General features: G+C 33.1%; 1 protein-coding gene across 2 annotated transcripts in view; it reads right to left on the bottom strand.

Moving 5' to 3' along the window:
• Positions 1 to 26,974, bottom strand: part of Sucla2 (succinate-CoA ligase ADP-forming subunit beta) — a 45,093-nt gene that overhangs the window by 6,103 nt on the left and 12,016 nt on the right. For both annotated transcript variants that reach the window (XM_076872566.1, XM_076872567.1), the window contains exons 5-8: positions 14,543 to 14,671; positions 12,074 to 12,212; positions 2,873 to 3,034; positions 2,637 to 2,779 (exon numbers count right to left, since the gene is read on the bottom strand). In XM_076872566.1, the coding sequence (XP_076728681.1) occupies positions 2,637 to 2,779; positions 2,873 to 3,034; positions 12,074 to 12,212; positions 14,543 to 14,671 (573 nt within the window). The remainder of the gene's footprint in view (positions 1 to 2,636; positions 2,780 to 2,872; positions 3,035 to 12,073; positions 12,213 to 14,542; positions 14,672 to 26,974) is intronic.

The following is a 26,974-nucleotide window of genomic DNA, read 5'->3' on the forward strand; positions in this document are numbered from 1 at the left end:
ACTAGGTTCTGTGCCTTATAAAAATTTATTCCATGGAAATATTTTCATACCAAACTACCATTTCATCTTCTAGCTCTTAGTCCACTGCCCACTAGAACTTATTTCCACTTTCTTGGGTAATTTTAACACCTGGTTTATATTCTCTTTTCTACTGTATTTCCCTAGTTTCACTTACTTTTTCCTATTAAATATAACCATTCACCAACATGCATGATCTCCATCAGAGTCCATTACCTATCATCTCTTCACTGCCCATCAGAATCACAACTTCTGTATGTCCACTCTTGGCTACACTAAAGTCCTAAACCTCTCGGCCTATTTGGGTCAACATTCTTTCACCATCACATTGATACTTCTGAATCAGAGTTCTTCTGCTCCATCACCTCCCCCCAAAAATTTTTAAACAGGTTTAGTTCAATTAGCTATTACTGAGCCTCTCAAGTGGTAAATACAAATGTGTTACAGATATGTCAAAATACTGTTTCCCTCAACTTTATGGCTGCTAGGAAGGCTCTGGGACAGCTGAAGAATTTAGGCCAAAGGATTCTACGATTAGCAACCTTCCCAATCTCTAGGACCCACTGAAATATTTTCTATGATTGTCATGTTGTGAAAATCAATGAGAAACAATGACCTATATTACACCTTCCTTTTCTTTGCCGCTATTATTTCTAGACCTTCAGAAAATGAGCTCTAGAATTTCCAATAGACTAGAACTTGTAGTGCACTTTGGCTCCTTTCTTATTCCTTCCCATTTCATTCTGAATAGCATCAATATTTATCATAAAACATCATCTAATACTCTGAGTTTAAAAGTTATTGGATCTCTACCACGCCACTTGTACCTCAGTCCATTTCTACTTGCTAAATACTCTACCACGCCACTTGTACCTCAGTCCATTTCTTCTTGCTAAATAATACCAAGGATTAATTCTATACTTGACCAAAATGAACATCTCCAGAATATCAAATGTGTAAATCTCACTCTCTGCTTAATGTCCTTCACTTTCACCTGTAGTGCCTTTCCCCTCTAACTCCATCAAACCCAATCTTTTCTTCTTAAAATTCTTTCTCTAGCCCCTCAATACCTTTCCAATCTCCTGGTCTATCAGCTCTCAACTGACCTTTCTTCACTCTAGACCATGTATCCTATAAAGCAGTCATTCAATGACACTGTCCCCTGCCTGATCAATACTGTCACACCATTTCCTTCACTGACCTAGTTCAAACACTACATCTTTGAACAATTCTAGCCAACTTTATCCATCCCAACTTCAAGTAAAAGCAAAAATGTTTAAAAATGAATAAACCCTGAAACACTAGCATTACCTGAAGAATCAACAATGATTCATCTGCAATTCTTTCAGCAGTCTGCCTCATGACTTCAACTTTCTCCATAAACATCTGTCCCACTTTTAGCATATAATTTTCCTTACAAAATTCACACTGGTCACACAATAGATATACTCCTTAACAAATATCTGATGGGTAATAATATATGTCTTCTAGATTATGATGCTTCATATCCCTTTTATTTCAATAATTGTTTATAAATGCATAATTGTAAATAATGACACATCTATAAGATAGATACAGACATCAAAATAAGTTTTGGAAAATACATTAGTGAATTGCAAAAAGTGTTCAAGATATGTTAGTAATAAAAATAAAGGCTCTCTCTCTATATATATATATATATGCGTGTGTGTGTGTGTATATATATATATATATGTGTGTGTGTGTATATGTATTAAAAGATATATACAAGTTGCGCATGGTGGTACATGCTGGTAATCCCAGGGACTTAGAAGGATGAGAAAGGAGGATCACAAATTCAAGGTCAGCCTCAGTAACTCAGTGAGATCTTGTCTCAAAATAAAAAATAAAAAGGGTTGGAGATGTACCTCAGTGACACAATATCCTGGGTTAAATCCTCAGTACCACAAAAACAAACAAACATACAAATGAGTAAACTGTGTACTATGTGAATTATACCTTATGATAGTTGTTTATAAAGTAATACATAAATGTGTTTGTGTGTGAAATATGTATCTATTAACAAGCCTTAAAGAAAACATCAAATCAATAATAATTAAAGTTATCTCTAGATAGAATTAAAGATGATTTTTTATAATATTTTTTTAGTTATTGATGGACCTTTATTTATTTGCTTATTTATATGTGGTGCTGGGAACTGAACCCAGTGCCTCACACGTACGAGGCAAATGCTCTACCTCTGAGCTACAATGCCAGACCAAAGGTGATTTTTTTTTAAACTTTCTTCTTTGTAGCTTTATATATTTTTCTAACTCCTGGGCTTTCATGGTCAACTAAATGGGAGTTACAGAAGAAAACAAATAGGAATTATGAAATTATCTCCTATATGGAAAGCTCCCATTCCAGATCATCATCATCACTTATAATATCACTTAGTAATTCTTCACCTGGTTTGCTAAATCACAAAGCTAACTGGGCAACTTTGCCAAAAGTTCTCTTTTATTGCACTAATTTCAATTCCTTTTTCCAAACTGTTGAGGTCTTTTGAATTTTAGCCCAACTATCACAATGATAATCTCTAATAATTAATCAAGTTACTTCTCACAATTCAAATTCTAAAACATAAGCCCTGCACTTACCTTTTTATCTGAAGTGATAAGCTTAAATGCCTCTGTTACTTGATGAACCGTGGCGCCACCACCAACATCAAGAAAGTTGGCTGGAGTCCCTCCATGAAGTTTTATTATATCCATTGTGGCCATAGCCAAACCAGCACCATTTACTATTAAGAGGAAAAAAGATTTGTATAAGCAACAAACACAGAGAAAACAAATTAAGATTAGCAAGACCAACTCCAACATAAAGACTGTGATACCTAGACAGCCTATATTTCCATCAAGGCCAATATAGTTGAGATCTGCCTTAGCTGCATCTTTGTCCCTCTCATCTTCTTGGGTCCAATCCCGAAGGTCAAAGATTTTCTTTTGGCGATAGGCTGAATTAGAATCAAAATTGATCTTTGCATCCATACATAACACTTTGAAGGGGAGAAAAAAGAAAACAATTAATGTCAAGACAGACACAATGAACTATCTAATAACACTGTTTAGGAAGAAAGCACATTGTAATTTAGCTTCTTAATATTTCAATTTATGTTCACAATGAATTTTTTTTGGGGGGTACTGGGGATTAAACCAAAGGGTGCTTAATGCAACCTTGAGCCACATCACCAGCGCCACCCTCCCTGCTTTTTAAATTATTTTTTATTTTGAGACAGTGTTTTGCTAAGTTCCTTAGGGCTTTGCTAAACTGCTGCATCTGGCCTCAAATTTTCAATCCTCAAGTCTCAGCCTCCCAAATTGCTGGGATTATAGTCATGTGCCACTACATCATGCTCCACAGTTGCTGTTTCTATATCCTGGGCACTAGATAAAGATGCAAATAATTTTTTAAAAATCTCCAAAACATTTAAATTTTTAAAAAACTTTCCAGGATTTACTGCCCATGTTCCTAGCTACCCCTTCACTTGGGCCCCATATCATATATCGCCTCTCATCACTCAGGTATTCTGTTCTAGCAATTCTGCCTTTGCCAATTAAAAATCCCCTCCCTCACCATGAGAGAGGTGGTACATGCCTATAATCCCAGTGGCTTTTGAGGCTGAGACAGGAGGATTGTGAGTTCAAGGTCAGCCTCAGAAACTTCAGGAGGCCCTAAGCAACTCAATCATACCTTCTTAATAAACAAACAAACAAAAAAGAGATGGGAATGTGGTAGCAGTTAGGTACACCTGGGTTCAATCCTCAGTACCAGTGGGGCAGTAGACTCCCCTCTCTCCACTTTTCTAGTGGTTAAATCCCTCCAACTTATAAAAATACTATTATTTCTCCACCTTAATATAAAAAAAAAAATATTACCCATCTCTACCTTCCCCTTCTTTTTTGCTTCCTAAAGAGCAAAACTCCTTAGAAAACTTAGCTGTTTAAAAGAGGGATCAACAAACTATAGCCCATGGGCCAGATTAGACCTGTGCCTGTTTTTATTATGGCCTATCAAATAAGAATAGGACATATATTTTTAAAGGATTATAAAGAAAAAAAGAGGTGGAAAGGAAGAAAAACAAAAGGGGAAAAAACAGTAGAATGCAAAATCATATGTGGCCCATATAATCTCAAATACTTATAAACTACCAACTCCTGTGCTGAGACTTCTTCTACCAAAATCCTCTCTTGCCATTCTCTTTCACACCCACTCCTATTAGCTTTTACCTCCAGCACACAATCAAAATGGCTCTCCTGAAGGTCACTCCTCTAATCTTATTTTTCAGTAAGTACTCTGACCTTTCCTCATTCCCTTTTTTTTTTTTTTAAGTTGTAGATGGACACAATACCTTTATTTATTTATCTTTATGTGGTGCTGAGGATCGAACCCAGGGCCTCACATGTGTAAAGTAGATGCTCTACCACTAAGCCACAACCTCAGCCCTCATTTCCTTTTTAATTACAATATTCTCTGCAGTTCCTGAATGACAGATGGCTGAAGACATGAACAGTTTCAATTGCCACACAACACTGGAGATAGTTTTGAGTCTAGTTAATAGCCAACAATAGAAAAAAAAAATCAATATTCTTTCAGAGGAAGATGACAGAATCCATTTCTCCCCAAACATACAATATATAACTAAAAGCAGTCATATGAACAACCAAACCCATGATGACCCAGATTTGAAATTATCAGGACTACAAAGTAATTATTTTACATGTTTAGGATTTAAGGGAAAACATGGTCATAACAAATGAATAGTTAGATAATCTCAGCAGAAAACCAAATGGAAAATCTAGAACTAAAAAGTACAATATCTTGAAGTGAAAAATTCATTGGATAGCCTTAACAGATTTGTAATGGGTCAGTGAATGTAGAGAAGTTGTCCTATCTGAAGAAGGGGGAAAAAAACATACCTTGGTGACCTACTGCATAGTATCAAGAAATCTATATGAAACTGGAAGGCAAAGGGAGAAGAATGGAGAAAAAGGGTGAAAGAAAAATATATCGAGCTAGAATTCTACATCCACTCAAAATATGCTTTAAAAGAAAGGCAAAGTAAAAACACTTTCAAGTAAACGGAAACAAAATCCATCACTAGCAGATTTACATTAAGAAAAATGCTTACAGGAAATTCTTCAGGCTCAAGGGATATAACATGTGAAAACTCAGATCATACCAGTGGTTCTCACAATCATTCTGACTCACAGGGGACATCTATAAATGTCTTAAGTGCCATTGAGTAAACATCCTGTTAAATATCCTAAAATGCATAGAATAGCCCTCCCTAACAAAAAATAATCTATACCAAAATGTTAATAGTGTCAAGACTAATACTCTGTGGTAGGAAAAAAGACCAGAAGTAGATAAGCAAATGAAGATAATGAAAGTCTTATAAATGTTGTATAACAGAATGTCAAATATCAAAAATGGCAGAACTAGAATGAACCTCTAGGAATTAGATTAGAATTAGAGATATCAGTATAAATTTCAGATATTTGGGCCTGGGGTGGTGGTGCATGCCTATAATCCCAACTACTTGGGAGGCTGATTTAAGAGGATCACACACTCAAGGTCAGCCTCAGCAACTTGGCAAGACCCTTAGCAACTAAGCAAAATTCTGTCATTCATAGATAGACAGACAGACAGATGATAGGGCTAGAATGTAACTCAGTAGGTAAAGCATCCCAGGGTTTAATCTCCAAAAACACACACACACACACACACACACACACAAATGTAGATTTTAAAAAAGAGATAGACATAAACATGTCTTTTATGTCTCTTTCTCTCTCTCTCTCTCTCTCTCTCTCTCTCTCTCTCACACACACACACACACACACACACACACACACACACACACCCCTACCTACCTACCTACCTTTTGGCTCTGCCTAGAAGCCCTAACCATGACACATTAACAGCAATAAGCATTAGATAGCGTGTACTTCTTGGTGCCTAAATATACTTTTCCACAAAAAGGAACCAGGGCTCTTTCGAGAAAAGGATGATTCCAGAGTTATTAAAAGGAAAGTAAATATTGAAACCGTGAAATATCTTGTTGCACAAAAAGTAGAGAAGTACTCAAAGAACAATAGGGGCAAGTCAAAAGGACAAAGGAAGAGTTTATGGTCATAAAATTTATACACAAATGTTCACATGAGTTTATTATTAGTAGCAAAATATTGAAAACAACCCAAATATCCCTCAAAGGGTGAACGGCTAAAAACATTCAAATGTACATAAACAATGGAACACTACTCAGCAATAAAAAGGAATGAACTATTGGCACATGCACAACCTGAATAGGCCTCAAATACATTATGTGTTAGCAAAACAGCCTATCTCAAAAGATTACATATTCTATGACCACATTTATACACACATTTTAAAAGACTAAACTATAAAGGATGGAAAATAGACCAGTGATTTCTAGAGCACCAGGACAGGATAGGAAATAAGACAGAAGATATGAATACAAGGATGTACAAGAGAGAGATCTTTCTGTAATGATGGAATAGTTGTATACTGATTGTGGTGGTAGTTACACAAATCTATTTGTGGAATAAAATTATCTATATACAATTGTACAAAAACTGATCATCAACTAGCTATTTAGATATACACAGCTGTATTAAATGCCACCAATGGGTGAAGGGGACACAGATCCTTTGAACTATTATGCAATTTCCTATTGGTTTATATTTATCTCAAAATTAAAAGTTAGGCCAGACACAGTGGCACATGCCTATAGTCCCAGGTGCTCAGAAGTGGCACATGCCTGTAGTCCCAGGTGCAGTAGGATCATAAGTTCAAGGCCAGCCTAGGCAACTTAGGAAGTCCCCATCTCAAAATAAAATAAAAAGGGCTGAGAATGTAGCTCAGTTGTAAAGCAACTCTGGATTCTCTGTATACTCACTTCTTCTCAGAAGAATGGATGTGGATTACCTACCTGCTGAATCTGGATATTATAAAACCACACAGGGAGTGAGATTCCCATCTACCGCTCTTATTTCCTGGGCAGATTCTCTCCCAGAAAAGACTACCCTATTATGGTCTACAGTAGGTAGAGTAAGTCTATCTAATTCTGTAATTCAGTTGTCAGATCCAGTTTGATTAAAATTATGGGAGAGAAAGGAGGGTAATCACGGAGGACTTTTCAGAGATCCCAATGGTGTGATAAGCTATTTAAGCAATTCTATTCAAATATAGTATTTTTAATATTATCCTGTGTTTTAGAGCATTACTGAGAAAGAGTCAATAAGTTCCTATCTTACTATTATTTAAACTAAACCAGTACAAATTAAGAGATATGATTTTTTTAAAAAAAGGTATACAAAAGAAGTAATTGCAAATTTAGTTTTTCAAAATGTCCTTAAACTATTATTTTAAGGAAGATTATGAAAATGTCCTTCAAATTTATATTTAATCTTGTCATATGGCAACAGTACAAAAGGATACAAATATCTAAATTTTTAATTATTACTTTTGAAATCAAATATGTATCTTATAAAAGAAATCTACAAATCTATACTCTTTATAATTACATAGTCTACATTAGTCTAAAGTTTCCATTGAAAATAAATAAAAAGGGTACTGGAAAAAATGTAGTTTGGACTCATCTGTCCAAGTCCTTCCTTTTCCATTTCCACTGTCTTTGTGACCTTCTACTAAGACTACAGCTACAACTTACCCCTCCCTTTAATCTCTTCCTATACAAACACTGCCAATATATCACTCTCTAATCAAAGGATTTTGAAGGTTACTTAGGCATAGGAATGTTAAAATTCGAATATGGTTTGAATATGTCTTCAAAAGGCTCACATCCTAGAGGCTTGGTCTGCAGTGTGGTAGTGCTGAGATAGTGACAGAACCTTTAAAAGGTGGTATCTGATCAAATTTAGTTAGGTCACTGGTGGCAGTGACCTCCAACGGGATGAACAATTAATTAACATAGTCCTCATGGAACACTAGTTAGTACCTCTGAAAGTGAAATATAATAAAAAAAAAGTTTGGCCCCTAAATCCCTCTGGTTTTCTATCCTGCCTTGTGAACTTTTATAAATGCACTCCCACCATCATCATAAAGATCTCTAAAGATATGGTTCTGGACTTTTAGCATTTAAAACTGTGAACTAAGCAAACTACTCTTCTTTATATATTATTACTCAGTGTCCGGTATTTTGTTTTAGAATCAGAAAGACTAAACACAATGGATTAGTAATTTCACATCAAGAAACAATTATAGGACTACAGGTTTCAAGAGTTTCTGCATGTGTACACGCTCACATGAAAATACTGGTGCATTTTCCTTGGGTGACGTTACTTGGTTTCATGCAGTTTTCATCTATTTTTCTAAAAGTTATTGACTTATAAATCTAGAAGAATAAATAAAACCTGGCCCTCCTTTAAATATTTTTTTGTTGGGTTGGTTTTGAGGGGAATAGGGGTTTATCTTTTCCAGCTTTATGGAAGTATAACTAACAAATAAAAATTGTACATATTTAAGGTATACACATGATATCTTGATATTTGTATACACTGTGAAATGATTATCACAATCAAGCTAATAAATATATCCATCAATTCACATACACATTTTTGTGTGTGATAAGAATACTTAAGATCTAGTATCTAAGCAAATTTTGAGTATGCATTATTATTAACTATAGTTATTATGCTGTACATTAGGCTCCAAATTTATTCATTTTAAAAGTCTGTACTATTTAACCAGCATCTCCCAATTTTCCCCATCCCCTGACCCTGGTAACCATCCCTCTTTTTTTCTATAAGCTCAACATTTTGAAAGTTCCATATGTAAGTAAAATCATGCAATACTGTCTTTCTGTATCTGACTTATTTCACTTAATAGAATGTACTAGAGGTTCATCTGTGTTGTCAAAGATAATTTCTAAAGAAGGAAATTACCGTACAAAAACAATCAGATCTGTGAAATAATACTTGAAATGAAGGGAGAGCGCACCAAAAATCAGTTGGGAAAGTATACTGTGTTTAACACTTTATTTGACAATAATTTTAAAAGCTGGCTGTTAGAAAAAAGAAGTAATGCTAAAGTGAAATCTTTAAATCTAGTTAAAGTCTTAAACAAAAACACATATATTGAGGATGAACAGTTGCTGATCTTAGGAAAAAATAACAGCATGAGAAACTAATGGAAGTCAAAGTGAGATTTGATTATATGCAAAACAAAAAGATTTAATATGTACCCCCCCCCAAAAAAAAACAAGCAATATTAAACAACAAAGGACAAACTCAGAAAAGAAAAATATTCGTGCCATGTGCCAGACAACAAGTAACAGTCTTAATAAATAAAAGCCCATTCACATGAGAAAATCACCAGAATCTGTCATTAGGTAAATAAAGCAAGATGCAAATTGTATAGTTTGCAAGCTTTTCTGTACTTGCTAAAATAAACACTAGGTAAAAATAAATAAGAAACAAACAAACAAAGGCAGGGGGGTGGACAAAGAGAATGGAAGTAAATAAGGATGGAAAGACAAAATTTCCCAGTAAAGGAATAAGATGGGCAGAAATTCATTATATGTATTTTTTAATCATATAAATACATTAAAATAAAAAAGAAATAACAACCTCATGATATTAATGAGAAAAACTATCCATGTTTGTGTGTGTGTGTGTGTGTGTGTGTGTGTGTTTACTATAGGAAGCTACATAATGACCTCCCAAAGATTCCAGGTTCTAATCATTGAACCTGTGAATGTTACTTTATATATAAAGCAACATTTCTACAGATCTGATTAAAATAGGATTTTGAGAAGAGGAGATTTCCCTGGATTATCTAAGAGGGTTCTAAAAGACATCACAGATATCCTTGTAAGACAGAGGCAGAGATTGAAATGAAGAGACCAGGGCAAAGGAATGCCACCAGAAGCTGGAAGGAGCAAGGAACTGATTGTTTCCCTAGTGCCTCCAGACAGTGATACTTTGAATTCATGTCATACCAAGTTTTGACTTCTGGCCTCCAGAACTGCAAGAGAAAAAATTTTTTGTTTTAAGTGACCTAAATTTATACTAACGTGTTACAACAACCACAGAGAACTAAAACATGTAGCTAAGGATATCAACAGAAATTCACAGAAGGAAAAGAGTTCAATGAAAAAGTCTCAACATCCTAAAATCAAAGAACTAAAAAAACAAACAAACAAAACAAAACAAAAAAAACCACCCAAACAAGTCACCCTTTCTTCATTATCAGTTTGATGGAGATTAAACTCAATGTCTGGCACAGTATGCATCAAGACATTCTGGGTATATATTACAACAACAAGCGAAGGGAAGGGGAAAGAAGAAAAAACTACCTGGTAAAATATATCTAAAATGTTATAAGTCTGACACAAAAATTAAACATATATTAAAAATACTACTACTCTTTGATCCAAAAATCTTGCTTCTAAGAATTTATGAGGGGCTGGGGATGTGGCTCAAGTGGTAGCGTGCTCACCTAGCATGAGTGAGGCACTGGGTTCGATTCTCAGCACCACATAAAAATAAAATAAAGATATTATGTCCACCTAAAAAAAAAAAAAAAACCTAAAAAATAAATATTTTAAAAAAAGAATTTATATGAAAGAAAATCAGAGTTTCATTTGAAGACATATAAATACAAGTCTTTAAAAATTACCTTTTTAAAATATTTAACATGAAAAGAAGTCTACATATAGTTTTAAATTAAAAAGGTAAGACTACAAACTGAATAGACAGTATGATTCCAATTACAGAAAAAGATGAAATTAATTACATGCAACTTTAAAGGGTATTGGATACTATAAGGGTTTTTTTAATACTTATACCTATATCTGCATTTTGAAAATTTTCTATAATAAACATATTCCTGTATTAGGGAAAAATTACCTCTAAACATATATAAATGTGTACTAGAAAAAGGAAAAATCCTGGATACATAGAAAAAATAGTTATTAAGAGGACAAAAACATTCCTTATGTGACTACTGAATTTCACAGTTGTAAAGTATTCAGTGGGCTTGCTTTCAATGTTAATTGGTCTCTCTAAAGTTACATAAAAATCAGGAAAATGGTAAGAAATGTAATTACACAGGTAATTCTTCACTGAATGCATTTTTAGAATGTGTCTTATACCACACTCTTCAAAAAGTTTAATTATGTTCAGTTTTATAGACTATATAATCACAACAGAATTTACTCATTATTTATACTATCATATTATGACCAACTGAAAGTTGATTTCTTTGATAAAGAATAGAACTTATTAGAAATATAAAAGTGAAAAACAGGCTACAAATGCTTAAAAAGATTAGAATTGCCCAAAGAAACATGAAAGGAACAATAAATTAAAGCAGAAGCAGATAATATAAAATAACAAGAAAAATTTAGACTAGAATAGAGCAACATATTTAAAAAAAAAAACTACACATGGAAGGGATGATGATTCAAATCTGATTTACCTTTTAAGCATATGCAAAAGAAAAGCCATCAAAGTGACAAGCTAATCTTATTTCTCTAGTAGCTAAAAATAGTACTACAGCATCTGAACATATCCCTTTGAACAGCAAAGATCCATCATCTCTGAAGTATAAATCTCACGGAGACCCAGATGGCTAATTCCCCCAAACTAAAGCTATTTACTACCACCACACTTAATATTCTAACCCAGCATTGCCCAATAAAACCTTCTGCAATGATGGAAATGTTCTCTATATATGCTACCCAGTTTAGTTAATGAACACTTCAAATATGTGTTACTAAGGAAGTGAATTTTTAAATCTTATATAATTTTAATTAAAATAGTCACATGTGGATGAAGGTTAACATATTAAACAAAGAACTCTGATCTGTGTGTGTGTATATAGTGTTTATTTTAATGGGCTTCTCTCAACTTTATTCACTTTCAATTCATTATAAAATAAGCTTCTACATAGGAATGAGTTTACTTCCTTATGAGTTCAACTTCCTTAGTGAAGCATGTGACAGAGACATAAATGCATAATCAATGTTTGATAAAAGAAGATACTTTACCAGCGCCATCTGAATCTTCTACCATTGGATTTATTTCTACCATAGTTGCATCGTATTTCAGAAACAGATTATAAAGCTTGACCATGTTTTCTGCTGCAGAATCCACAACATTAGGTGGAAATCCCATCTTCTGTGCAAGCTGAAAGCAATTTGTCTTTTTTATTTTAAGTACTCTGTATATGCTCAGTCAGCATTAAAGTACTATAAATAAAAAACCTTGTAATTTATCATTTAAAAAAATAAGCATGAGTCACTCATAGTCAAACATTAATCACTGGAATTGCAGCTTCTATCACTACATGGTTAAACAAAACTTAATACTTAAAGTCCTGACAAGGCAGGTATTATGCTCATTTCACAAATGATAAATGAAAAGTCAAGTGACTTGCCATTCACCTAGACTACAATTTGTTTCCATAGCCTCCATACTGCCACTAAGCCTAATGGCCAACCTAAACTCAAAAGAGAGGCTTATATTTTATTAAAATACATATAAAGAATTAATTGACAATCCCAATGGTTCTAACAATAGACAAAATATTCAAACACTCTATTTCCCCTTTTAGGTAATTTAGGACACATACAGTCAAATGAATATTATTATCCTGTTCATTTAAAAATCTACTGAATACCTTACATATGCCAGGCACTGTGCCAAACACCAAAAGATACAGGAATTTAACCATTTAACCTAGTAGAAGAGTTTACAGTCTTGAGCAGAGATTTCTAATTAGAGTATTAGACACTGATTATACACAAAGTATTTTCACACCATTCGAGTCTTCATACATATACTTAGGATAATGATGTCTAACTCCTTCCACCATATTATAGAGCTTTTTAAACAAAATATCGATATCCCAACCCATAAGTTCTGGTTCACAAATTCTACAGCAGACCAAGCATCTATCACTTTAAAGTTCCACAAGCAATTTTGAAACACTGCTACAGAGAATATGTATCTGTATGTTTATCCTAATGGTGCCATCACTGCTCAAGAACACCACTGAGAATTCCTTCCTCATTTTCAACTGCTACTTAAGCCTACAACACATTCTTTTGACTTTCAGTAACAGAAAATATGAAACTATGAGGGTAAGTATGATTTTTGCAAAGAGTCAAATGCCAATAAATAACTGGCTGACCAAACAAAAAAAATATAATTTTGGTTAAGATATTTTGAATAAAGAATAATAAAAAATAAAATGCCATTTCATTGCAAGGCTGTGACTTATTACTTTCATAGGTTTAAATATTTGAAAATTGCAACATAATTCTGATAAATCATTATGACATTAATTTGCAAACACTGTGCTAGGCATCATTTCTGCTCATTAGTCAAGATGATATATAATCTCACTAGATTATTCTTTCAAGTACTCTTGTAAATCATGTATTTTCTTCCTCATATAAATTTTCCCCTGCAGGCAAACTCTCATACAACTACCTAATGAGTCAAATCTCTGTCCCTTTCAAACATTTATACCATTCATTTGCCTAAATTATTGGCTTCACTATTCATCAGGAAAATATCACTATCTCCTTTAAATTTTATGCCAGTCAAAATTCTTGCTCTTGCTGTACTTCAATACCATAGACTTATTCTGACATTGTTTTCTAACAGAGGCTAATTTCAAAGTTTAATATTCAAACTTTTATGATTAGTGACTTATTTTTATAATCAAACTGAATAATTTAATTCAATAGCAGAATTAAAATATTATCATGGTTTTTGAGAGGGGCTAGAGGAGGACAATACAGAAAAATAGTGAAATTATAAGCAAAAATTTATTGTATATGTGGATACCCTGAAAGAAAATCCATAGACTTCATGAAATTCTTAATAGTACCCATAACACCCCCAAAATAAAACCACTGATCTCTCACAAAGATATATGAGAGAGTCTTCCTACCATCTGTACAATTTACAGGAAATAAAGGGGACACAGGAACATTTAAAATGGCATACTGGGAATATAAAGCTCATAAATTTATAAATAATGAATGATAATGACCTCAGTTTCTTCAACAATTAAATGGAAAAAGGATGGAAAGAGTGAGAAAAGGGAAACCTATAAATTTGGAAAAGACCTACAAGACATATTAGCCAATAGCAATGGAAGACTTATATGAATCCTGACTCAAACTATGTAAGAAGCAATAATCTGAGACAATTAGGAAAAACTGAATGGCAGGATAAGCAACAATATTAAGGAATTATTGTTAATGTTACGAGACCCGGTAATGGTACAGTGACACTTTTAAAGGAATCCTTATAATTTCATGATATAAACTGAAATATTTATGGAGGATATAAAGAAAAATATTGTGGATGCTTCTAAAAATTGCAATTTCAATATACTTATCCTGACAACTGATGTTTGACAATTATTTCATTTACAGAAAGTTGATTATCTTTACTTACAATTTTCTAGTTACAAACTAAACATTTTTCAAAATATAACATACCCGAACAGCTTGTTCCTTTTTGATGCCTTCTATAATATCAACAGGTTCTTTAACTATGGCATCAGGAGTCTCAGCAGCAACATCTTCAATGTTAACACCACCTTGTGAACTTCCTATTAATACAGGACCCTGACAAGGGGAAATAGCCAAAATATTTAGATTTTATTTTGGATTCATCAATAAAATTTTTTAAATTATCTGTACACACTATTAGACTTAAACATCTACTATTTCCTACTCTCATTTTAAAATTTCCTTAGAATTTATCTCATCTCCCACACAGTGTCCTTTATAAATGCTTAAATGAAACCATGGAGAAGTAAAAAGAAGACAAAGATGATGACTTGCCTGAGAAGGAAAAAAAGGTTAAAAATACACACAAAAACTTACAGGAAAATACATAAAAAAATAAAATATTAAATACAACCTACATATTTTTCTTAATAACTAAAGAGACATTAAAGTAGTACTTAAAGTAGAAACATCAGAAAATCATGTATAAGGGATTAATATTTGAAAGAGAAAGTATAAGGAAAAAGTTATAGGTTTTCTGAGCTTTAGCTCTACTATAACTCATAAAAAAGAAAGCTAAACACCTTGAAAGAAAAGGAATATCTCTGGCTATTATCTTGAACAATGTAAAAAGTGAAGATGTAAATACGAAGTCCTCTAAAATCAAACAAATCTTAAAGCAAATTATCTAGTAGATTTGCTAATCCATGCAAAACAGGGAAATGGTAAAATTCCATTACTAAATATTATCAAATCACATAGGAAAATACTGATCAATGGTGGGAGATATATATGTTCACACACACAGAGTTATGTAAAAAAAGATGAAATCCTAGAGTATATTCTCAACTGTTTTTTAACATAGTGTTTGACACAAAGGAGAGAAATAAAATATAAAAAGATACATGTTATTTTTAAAGTATTTTCAAAAAATATTTATTATAAACAGTTTTACACTCAGAAAAGAAGAACATGACTTCTATTAAAAAATTTAAAGACTAATCTCAGGGTTCTATTCTAGGATCTACTGTTTCCATAACATACTCAGCTTGGGATCACAAAAGAGAACACAAGCCTTTTCCCCTGAGAGTGAAAAGAAAGAGTGGAACATATTTTCAACACTCTGGCTCTTCAGGAGCTGTCCAAGGGACTGGTTTCTGTCTCACCTGACTCCACATGCAGATGGGGAACCAGCACACTTTGGATGTCTGGGGGCCACTGAGAACAAAAGAGAATGTAGAGGTTTGTGGCAGCACCAGAAAACTTTCATACCCTCACCAGAAACTGACAACAGCTCACCATGATTGAGAAAAAGCACCAGCTCATGACTTTTTATCTATACCACAAGGAAATAGAAAAAGAACAACTAAGCTTAAAGTTAGCAAAGGAGGCAAATCATAAAAGAAACAAAGATTCAAAAAACAGGAAAAAAAATCAACAAAACAAAAAAGCTAACTTGGTGAAAGACCAACTAACTCAATCAACCTTTAACTAGATTAACTGAGAAAACAAAAGACTCAATTAACAAAAATCAGAAATAAAAGAGGAGATATTACAACTAATAATATAGAAATAGAGAGAACATGAATGAGATTACTATGAACAATTATACACCAAAAAACACTGCATAACCTAAAAGAAATAGATAAATTCCTAGAAATACAGTCTACTGCTATTGTTTCAATGAGTGTCCCCGAAAAAAGTCTGGGTGTTGAAGGCCTGGTCCCCCACGGCAGTGCTTTTGGAAGGTGGTAGAACCTTGAGGTGGTGAGGCCTTGTGGCAGGCCCAGAGGTCACTGGTGATATGTCCTTAGAGGGGATCACGGGCCCTTGGTATTCTTCTCTTGCTCCACTTCCTAACTGGTAATGTTAGCAGTTCACCGTCATCCCACTCCCCATTGTTGCTGTGTGGCCCAAAACAATTTAGCTGCCAGATCTTAGACTGGAAACTCCAAAACAATGAACTAAATAAAGCTTTTCTCTTTATAAATTGATTATCTTAGGCATTTCATTATAGTAATATGAAACTGACATACTATGAAGACTGAACCAAGAAGAGATTAAAAAAAAAAAAAAAAAAAAAAAAAAACCAACAGACCAATAAAGAGGAATGACATTGCATCAACTAATCAAAAACCTCCCAGCAAAGAAAAGTCTAGGAAAGGACGGCTTCACTACAGAATTCTGCCAAACATTTAAAGAAGAATTAATACCAACTCTTTTCAAACTCTTCAAAATAAGTGAAAAGGATGAAAAACTTATATACCCATTTTATGAAGCAAACAGTACCTGAATCAGACAAAGACACCTCAAGGCCAATATCCCTTATGAACACTGGTGCATAAATTCTCAACAAAATAACAGCAAACCCAATTAAATAACAAGTAAAGAATTACACATCATAATCAAGTGAAATTTATTCCTGGAATGCAAGAATGATTTGATATATGAAAATCAAAAGATAAATATGCTATAGTAACAGAATGAAGGACAAACACCACAAACATTTTAACTGATGCAGAAAAAATAGTCAACAAAATTCAACACTTTCAGGATAAAATACAATATAGTAATGACTATAGGCAAAAAGCTCAGTCAACATCACACTAAGTCAAATAAAACCTTTTGAAAGCTTTCCCTCTAACATCAGATACAAAGGTTGTCAGCTCTCTCTACTTGTATTCAACATAGTACTAGAAGTCCTGGACAGAAAAATCTGGTAAGAAAAAGAAACAAAAAACACACCTCCCCCCCCCCAAAAAAAAATGAAAATTAAAATTATCTCTTTCACAAGTGTACATAAAAAATTATCTTTTTCACAAATGTATATAAAAACCCCTGACAATCCCAACAGGGAAAAAAAAAAAAACTAAACAAGTTCAGCAAAATTGTAGGAAATAAAACAAACAACCAAAAATCAGTTGCATTAACATATTAACACTATGACCAAGTTGGTTTTATTCCACAGATGCAAGGATTGTTTAATATATACAAATAAATGTAATTCATCAAGTAAATAGAATTAAGGACAAAAATCAGTTGGTTATCTCAACAGATGCAGAGAAGGCCTTTGACAAAATTTAGCACCCATTCATGATAAAAACACTGAAGAAACTAGGGACAGACAGAACCTACCTCAACATCATGAAGGCTATAGATGAAAAACCAAAGCCAACCTTATAGTAAATGGGGCAAAACTGAAAGCATTTCCTTTAAAATCTAGGACAAGACAAGGATGTCCACTCTTACCACTCCTATTTAATAGTGCTAGAAATTCTAGGCAGAGAAATTAGGCAAGAAGGAAATAAAGGGATTAAAAAAAATAGGGAAAAAAGGGGATAAAAATAGGAAAGGAAGAAGTAAAATTATCACTGTTTGCATAGGATATGGTTCTATACATAAAAGATCCAAAAAATTCTAACAAAAGGAGTTAATAAACAAATTTGGTGAAGTAGCAGGTTACAAAAATCAATATACAAAAATCAATACTTTCCTATATACCAACAATGAATCTGCTGAGAAAGAAATCAGGAAAACAATTCAAATCACAATAGACTAAAAAACAAATACCTAGGAATAACACTAAGCAAAGAGGTGACAGATCTCTGCAATGAAAACTACAAAACATTTAAGAAAGAAATTGAATAAGACCTCAGAAGATGGAAGACCTCTCATGTTCACGGATAGGCAGAATATTATGAAAACGGCCATACTACCAAAAGCAATATACAAATTCAATGCAATCCCCATCAAATACCAATGATATTCTTTACAAAAATAGAAAAAAAAACAGTCCTAAAATTCATTTGAAAGAATAATAAAAGGCCCACAAGAGCCAAAGCAACTTTAAGCCAAAAAAGCAATGTGGACATCATCACAATACCTTCAAATTACACTACAGAGCTATAGTAACAAAATCTGCATGGTACTGGCAAAAATAAATAAATAAAAGACACATAAACCAATGGTACAGAATTGAAGACACAGAGACAAGCCCACACATCTATAGTCATCTGATCCTTGACAAAAGTGCCAAAAACATACACTGGAGAAAAGACAGACTTTTTAATACATGGTGCTGGGACAACTGGTTATCCACAAGTAGAAGAATGACACTAGACACTTATCTTTCACCCTCCACAAAAATCAAACTCAAAATGAACCAAAGGCTAGATGTGGTGGTACACACCTACAATCCCAGTACCCAGCACTCAGGAACCTGAGGCAGGAGGATCACAAGTTAAAATCTAGCCTCAGCAGTTCAGCAAGGCCCTTAGGAACTTAGCAAGACCCTGTATCAAAATTTTAAAAAAAGGGGGGGGTGGGGGGGTTACGATGTGGCTCCATGGTTAAGCACCCTTAGGTTCAATCCTCAGTAGCAAAATACCAAAAAAAAAAAAAAAAAGCAAAGACCTAGGAATTAGACTAGAAACTATGCAACTCCTAGAAGAAAATGTAGGGTGAACACCCCAGCATAAAGGCACAGACAGCAACTTCCTCAACAGCACCCCTCAAGAAATAATGCCAAGTGTTATAGATGCCATCAAATTAAAAAGCCTCTACACAGCAAAGGAGACAAATAAGAATGTGAACGGAGATCATACAGAATGGGAGAAAATCTTTGTTACTCTTCTGATACAGGATTAATATCTAGAATACCTAAAGAACTCACAATATTTACACCAAAAAAAAAATCAAATAACCCAATGAATAAATGGGCAAAAAGAATTAAACAGACACTTCTCTAAAGGAGAAATACAAATGGCCAACAAACAAATTTAAAAATGTTCAACATCATTAGCAGTTAGGAAAGTGCAAATTAAAACAACACTGAGATTTTACAACACACAAGTCAGAATAGCAGTTATCAATAACACAAACAATAATAAATGCTGGGGAGGATTGGGGAAACAGGGACACTTTGACACTGTTGGTGAGATTATAAATTAATACAACAACTATGGAAACTATATGTGACCCAGCTATACCACTCCTTGGTATTTATCCTGAAGAATTAAAGTCACCATACTACAATGATACACGCAGCACAATTCACAATAGCCAGACTATGAAACCAAGCCTAGGTGTCCTTCGATGGATGAATGAATAAAGAAATGTGGTACACACACACACACACACACACACACACACACACACACACAATGGAGTTTTATTCAGCCAGAAAGAAAAATTAAATTATGTCATTTGCAGGAAAATGGGTGAAACTTGAGATCATGATGTTAAACAAAATAAGTCAAACTCAGAAGGTCAATAGATATATGTGGATGCTAGAGAGAAAAAAGGAAAAGAAAGGTGGAAGCAGATCTCATGAAAATCAAGGGGAGATCAGAAGAGGAAAGAAACCAGTCACTGTCATGTATTTAAAAAATTAAAATCAACTAAAAAAAACCAAAAAACTAAAAAAAAAAAACAGAAAAAAACTAAACCCAAAATTAGTAAAAAGAAATAATAAAGACTGGAACAAAAAAAAAAAAGAGAGAGAGAGAGAGAGAGAGAGAGACCAGTCAGTGGGAGAAGAAGAGGGAGGAGGGAAGTGCTGGGGAGTTATACTGGCCAAATTATATTGTTAATATTATGTGCATGTGTAAATATATAAAAACAAATCCCATCATTATGTACAACTATAATGTAACAATCAAAAATGTGAAAAAAATGTAAAAAATTAATTGTATTTCAGTATATTAACAACAAACAATTTGAAAAGGTAATTAAGGAAACAATCCTATTTACATAAATTCAAGAAGAATAAAATATTTAAAAATAAATTTAACCAACATGGCTTATGCACTGAAAACTACAAAACATTATTGCAAGAAATCAAAGAAGACAAAACAAATGGAAAGATTCCTGTTTTCATGGATAGGAAGGTGCATGTTGTTAAAATGTGCATATTACCATTTTTAATCTACAGATTCTAGGCAATCCCTATGAAAAGCCCAAAGGCATTTTTTGTAGAAACATGAAAAAACCCACCCTAAAATTCATAGGTAATCTCAAAAAGAGATTAAAAAACTCATAAGAAATAAAAAGCTGGAGGCCTCACACTTTCTGGTTTCAACAACATAACACAAACTACAGTACTCAAAACAGTATCATACTGGCATAAAAGACAGATGTAAAGACCAACGAAAGAGAAAAGAGCCCAGAAATAATCTCTCACATATATTATTAAATGATTTCAACAAGGCAGCAAGGATACACAATGAAGAAGAAAATAAGTCCCTTCAACAAATGGTGCAGGAAAAATTGGGTATCCATATACCAAAGAATGATGCTGGACCTCTACTTTATACTATATTCAAAAGTTGACTTAAAATAATTAAAGATTTAAACATAAAAACCCCAAACTATAAAATTGCTAGAAGAAAACAAGAAAAGCTCCATGATGTTGGATTTTGGTAATGATTTCTTATATATGACATCAAAAGCAATAATAAACCAATATGATTATATCACTTAAAAACTTCTACTCAGCAAAGGAAATGATCAACATAGTGAAAAAGCAATCTGCAGAATGGAAAAAAATATTTGCAAACCACACAGTCCAATTAAAAAATGAGCTAAAGACTTGAACATTTGGCATTTCTCAAAAAAAAAAAAAAAAAAAGTACAAATCACTGGTAAACTTATGAAAAGTCATTCAATATCACTAATCCTTAAGGAAATGTAAATCAAAACACAATGCGATATCACATACACTCTTTAGGAGAGCCACTATCAGGGGGGAAAAAACAGAAAATAAATTTGCCAAGGAAATGGAAAAATTGGAATCCCTGTGCACTGCTATGGAAAAACACTTCAGGTTCCTCAAAAAATTGAAAATTGAAATACCAGTAATCCCACTTCTAGGTAATATCAAAAAAAAAATGAAAACAGACCTTAAAGACTTTAAATACTCACTGTAGCATTATTCACAACAAAGAGGTAGAAGCAACCCGAATATCCATCAAAAGATGAACAGATAAAAAAAACCTCATATACACACACACACACGCACACACACACACACAGGAATAGTATTTAGTCTTTAAAAATGAAATCCTGTCATATGCTACATCATGAATGAACTTTGAGGACATATGTTAAGTGAAATAAATCAGTCATAAGAAGACAAAAACTGGGCTAAGGTTGTGAGTCAGTGGTAGAGTGCCTACCTAGCATGTTTGAGGCACTGGGTTCAATTTTCAACACCACATATAAATAAGTTAATAAAGTAAAGGTCCATCAACAATTTAAAATATATTTTTAAAAAGACAAAAACTTCCTGATTCCATTCACATAAAGGCATTCTAAAATAATCAAACTCTTAGAAAGTAGAAGAGTTGTTACTAGGGAATGGAGGCATGGGGGAAGGTGAGTTGCTCAATGACATAGTTTCAATTTTGCAAGACAAAAGAGTTCTTGTGATCTGTCACACAAAATATGCATCTAGAAAAAAAAAGTACATAAAACCATACTGCCATACTGTATACTCAAAAATAGAAGGGAAAAAAAGGAACTAGGAATGAGATTGACCAAATTATTTTATGTGCATGTATAAATATGACATAATGAATCCCACTATTATGTAGTTATAATGTATCAATAAAAATAATTTTTTGAAATGGGTAGGATGATAAATTTTATGTTGTGTTTTTAACCACAACTTAAAACATTTTCTTTAAATAAGAAAACCTCTGGGCTAGGGTTGTGGCTCAGTGGTAGAGCATTTGCCTGGCGTGTCTGAGGCCCTGGGTTCAATCCTCAGCACCACATATAAATAAACAAATAAAGTAAAAAAAAATCTATTGACAACTAAAAATATTTAAAAAAGAAAGAAAGAAAAAGAAAAAAAGAAAAGAAAAAGAAAACTGAACCCCAGAAGTCTGGTGATATTGTCACACATCTAGAAGCCAAGGGGGTAATATATTCTTGAGTAACAAAGAAAGCTTCATATCTGAGACTCTCCCAGATATTGCCCTATATGTCCCTCCAATTAGCTGATTCTGATTTGTATCCTTTGGCTACAATAAAACTGTAATCCTAACAATAGCATTTTCTTGAGCTCTTGAAGTCCTTAAATCAGAGGGATAGTGGGTACCCCAGAATTTGTGGTCAGCTGGTCAGAAGTGGGGATCCCCAAACTTGAGGCTGGTGTCTGACAGGAGAGGTGTTATATGCAGGTCTATGCCTTATCCTCTGAAGTCTGGTCTAACTCTGGGTACTTGGTATCTGAAGTCATTACAGTTAACTGCTCTCCCACCAAGGTTTTAAGAATTCACTGAGCCTTTTGAAATTAAAGGAGAAAATATACTAGCAAGTCTAAGGAAAGAGAATGCTTGCAATTATGGTCTAATTTGAAGATCCTCTATAAATTTCAAATGGAAGGGTATTCTTCATTTCCTCTCTTGCAAAGCAGTTCATAATTATAGGCTTTTACAAAGATCTAGAGAACAGGAAGAGTCATATTTAAGAAGAGCCTATTCAATTATTAACATGCTACTGAAGTAGGATACACATAAATTAAATCTACAAATAACTACAAAATATGTTCAATATGAGAGGTAGAGACCAACAAACTTTCAAAGAATTTGAACATTTATTTTAGTTTTATTTTTTATATAAACTGATAAAAGAAATGAAGGGTCTCACTACTGGCACTAAGGGCAGCACTACTGGCAGGAAAAAGATAATATTAAAGTCTCACTAAAATAATAAGTATCTAACAAAGCTAGGGTTAAGACTTTAAAAAATATATAAAATTATAATATATAAAAGAAAGTGAACAACCTTTATTTATGCTAATTCTACAACCACTTGCATTGATTAAATAAAGGATCAGTTAAAACAATGAGTATAGATCTGAATTTGAAAATCAATACAGAATATTAGTTTAATTTTTAAACCTTAGAAATAAATTTTCAAACCAAATTAGTTTAAGCAAATAATTATAATTTCAAATAAACTAGTAATGCTATTTTCATAACCTTAACCTAAATTTTTCTTATTGGTTTTGCAAAAATGTTTGCCTTAAACGAGATCTGAATTTAAAAGTGTATGCTGGGGGCTGGGGTTGTGACTCAGTGGTAGAGCTCTCACAAAGCACGTACAAGATCCTGGGTTCGATCCTCAGAACCACATATAAATAAATAAATAAATAAAGGTATTGTGTCCAACTACAACTAAAAAATAAATATTTTTTTAAATGTATGATAAAACTGATACAGTGGAACATGCCAGTAATCTTAATGGCATGGGAGGCTGTGGCAGGAGGATCACAAGTTCAAAGCCAGCCTCAGAAATTTAGCAAGGCCCTAAGCAACTTAGCGAGACCCTGACTCAAAATAAAAAAGGGCTGAGGATGAGGCTCAGTGATTAAGCACCACTGGATTCATTCCCTGGTAACAAAATTTTAATAAAAAAATAGTATATAAAGCAGCCACTTAATATAATAAAGATACATTTTTTAAAACGAAAGTTTTGGCATTGCTGTAGCACACTTTATATCTATTTTAAGCAAAGTTAAAAACTGATACAGTTAAATGTGCCACTCATTTTCAGCAGACCATAATGTTTCAGTAGAAAATGAAAACAGCAAATGTGGTTTGTTAAATTAGATTTGTCTAAGACCCAAAGTAAGTACTAACAGGCACTAGGCAAGTGTTAACAAATCTGATTTAACAAAAGTGCCAAACAGAGTAGGCACTTAAATTGATCTTTTTGGTACACCAACCCTATTATAGATATATACCCAGGTATGATATGGATACTAAAGAAGACCAGTTGAACTTATGAGTCATCTCTCAGAAACAGGTAAAAAAAGCAATTTTTAATGATCAGTAAATTTGTATGCATAGGATTTTAATTAAATCAAAAATTCTCTTTCTGTTTTGGTTTAAATAGCAAACTGATTTTTGTCATTTAACAGAGACCTATTCATAGAGATTCAAAAAAAAAAAAAAAAAGGTTGGCTATACCCCAAAAAGCAACAACCACAACTCTACTCTGAACTAGTGTGACAATGACAATATCAAAGAACATTATAATATCTTTGGCCAAATAGTTTTACTAATATTATGCTATTTAGCCTGAATTATTACAATCATGTAATCATGTAAGGCTTTTATAACTGAAATAACATTTTTTCCTCAACAAAACTCAAATAGTTGAAAATTCAAGTTCTTAAAATGAACTCAAATTTGATCTACCTCCCAAACATTCTAATGTATATTTAATAACATATTCCATTTGCTACACTGACTGCAATCAAGATGATTACTCTGGATAGAACACCTATCTCAGTTTGTCCAGACATTTTCACCTTGGTTCTGGCTATAACAAATATAAAAACATAACTAAGAAAATGATAGGTGCTGATAAATAACATTAATGAAAAGGAAAAGAAATTGTTGTGAAAATAAATAAGTGTAAAAAATATAATTTCTGCAAATTTGTATAATATATAAGATTTGTGTCATTTAATTTCTAAAATAATTTATAAAACTAAATTCTACCACATAAAAATCTATAGAGATAAAATTATTGCTTAAGAATAAAACATTTTATCTTGTATTCTGAGTGGGTTTTTACTACCACCTAGTGTTATATCTTTAGAAATACTTTCCAATAAAAATTGAAAATTGCAAAGGACACTTTTACTTGAAAATAGAATTGCAAGGGGAAAAACAATATAGAAAAAAAAAATTGTGGAGTTTTTTTTTTGGTTTTTTTTGGTTTGGTTTGGTTTTATACAGGGTCTTGCTAAATTGTTAACGCTGACCTCCACTCCAACTTGAGAAAGATTCTCCTGCCTCAACTCCCAAGTCTCTGGGCACCACTGCACCTGGTCTAAAAATTGCTATTTAAAAAAAGTTGTTCTAATATAAGACCTGTATGTAACTCTTGAAACCCTGAAACAACTAGAGGAAAACAAAAGGGAATCATTTCAAGATATTGATACAGGCCGGGTGCACGCCTGTAATCCCAGCAGCTCAGGAGGCTGAGGAAGGAGGACTGAGAGTTCAGCAATGTAGTGAGGGCCTAAGCAAATCAGTGAGACCCAGTCTCTAAATAAAATACAAAAAGCAGCTAGAAATATGGCTCAGAGGTTAAGTGCCCCTGAGTTCAATCCTTAGTACCAAAAAAAAAAAGAAAAAAGATATTGGTATAGACAATAAAGAAATTGTTGTGAATCAACATAATAAAAAGACCACCTACAGAATGGGAGAAAATATTTTGCCAGCTATTCACCAGAGAGAGGGCTAATATACAGAATATATAATATAGAACTCAAAAACCTTAACAACAAAAATCAATTATTCCAGTTAAAAAATGGGCAAAAGATCTGAACACACATGCTCAAAAGCAGTGCAAATGGCCAATAAGTCTATGGGAAAAAATCCTCAATATCATTAGTCATAGGGAAATGCAAGCCAAAGCTAAAATGAGACACCATCTCACCCAAATTAGAATGGCTATTATCAATAAATAAATAAATAAATAACAAATGCTGACAAAAACATGGGGAAAAAACATTATACACTGTTGGTAGGAATGTAAAAATTAGTAAGGCACTATGGAAAACAGTATAGAGGTTCCTCAAAACACTAAAAATGGAACTAACATATGATCTAGCTATCACACATATATATACAAAGTAAATGAAGTCAGCTCAGTGTAAAAAAAAAAGACACCTACATACTCATGTTTACTGGGGCACTATTGACAATAGTTTGGAAATAAATGCCTGTCTAGAGATGAATGGATAAAGACATAAAGAATGAAATCCTGTCATTTCCAACAAAATGGATGGAACTGAAGGACTTCATGTTAAAGCAAAATAAGCCAGACATAGAGAGACAAGTTAACTCATTTTCTCTTACATGTAGAAACTGGAGGGAAAAAAGGATAAAAAGGGCAACCTGAAGTAGAAGAGGGATTACTAGGGAATAGAGACTAGGAAAGATATCAGTAGGTGCAGGGGGTGGAATTTAGAAGAAATTTAGATGGACATGATAGATGTGTAATTATACATGTATGAAAATATCCCAATGAATCCCATTTATATATATAATTAATGTGTTAATAACAATAAAGAAAATCTACTTAAAAATTTAATAATGAACATCAGTATTTATTGTATAGGAAAGATGCCTGTTATATGATAAGTTTAAGAAAAAAATGATTAAAAAAATATTTTTTAAAAGTTTTTTTGGGGGGCTGGGGTTGTGGCTCAGTGGTAGAGCACTTGGCTAGCATGTGTGAGGCACTGGGTTCGATCCTCAGCACCGCATATAAATAAATGAATAAAATAAAGGCCCATCAATATTTTATTTAAAAAAAAAAGTTGTTTTTTTTTTTTTACATAAGAAACTATTTTCAGGACCCTCAAAATTTACTATTCTAAATTAAGTATAGTAA

The sequence above is a fragment of the Callospermophilus lateralis genome, chromosome 12 (assembly GCF_048772815.1).
Source record: "Callospermophilus lateralis isolate mCalLat2 chromosome 12, mCalLat2.hap1, whole genome shotgun sequence".
In the NCBI taxonomy this organism is placed as follows: Eukaryota; Metazoa; Chordata; class Mammalia; order Rodentia; family Sciuridae; genus Callospermophilus; species Callospermophilus lateralis.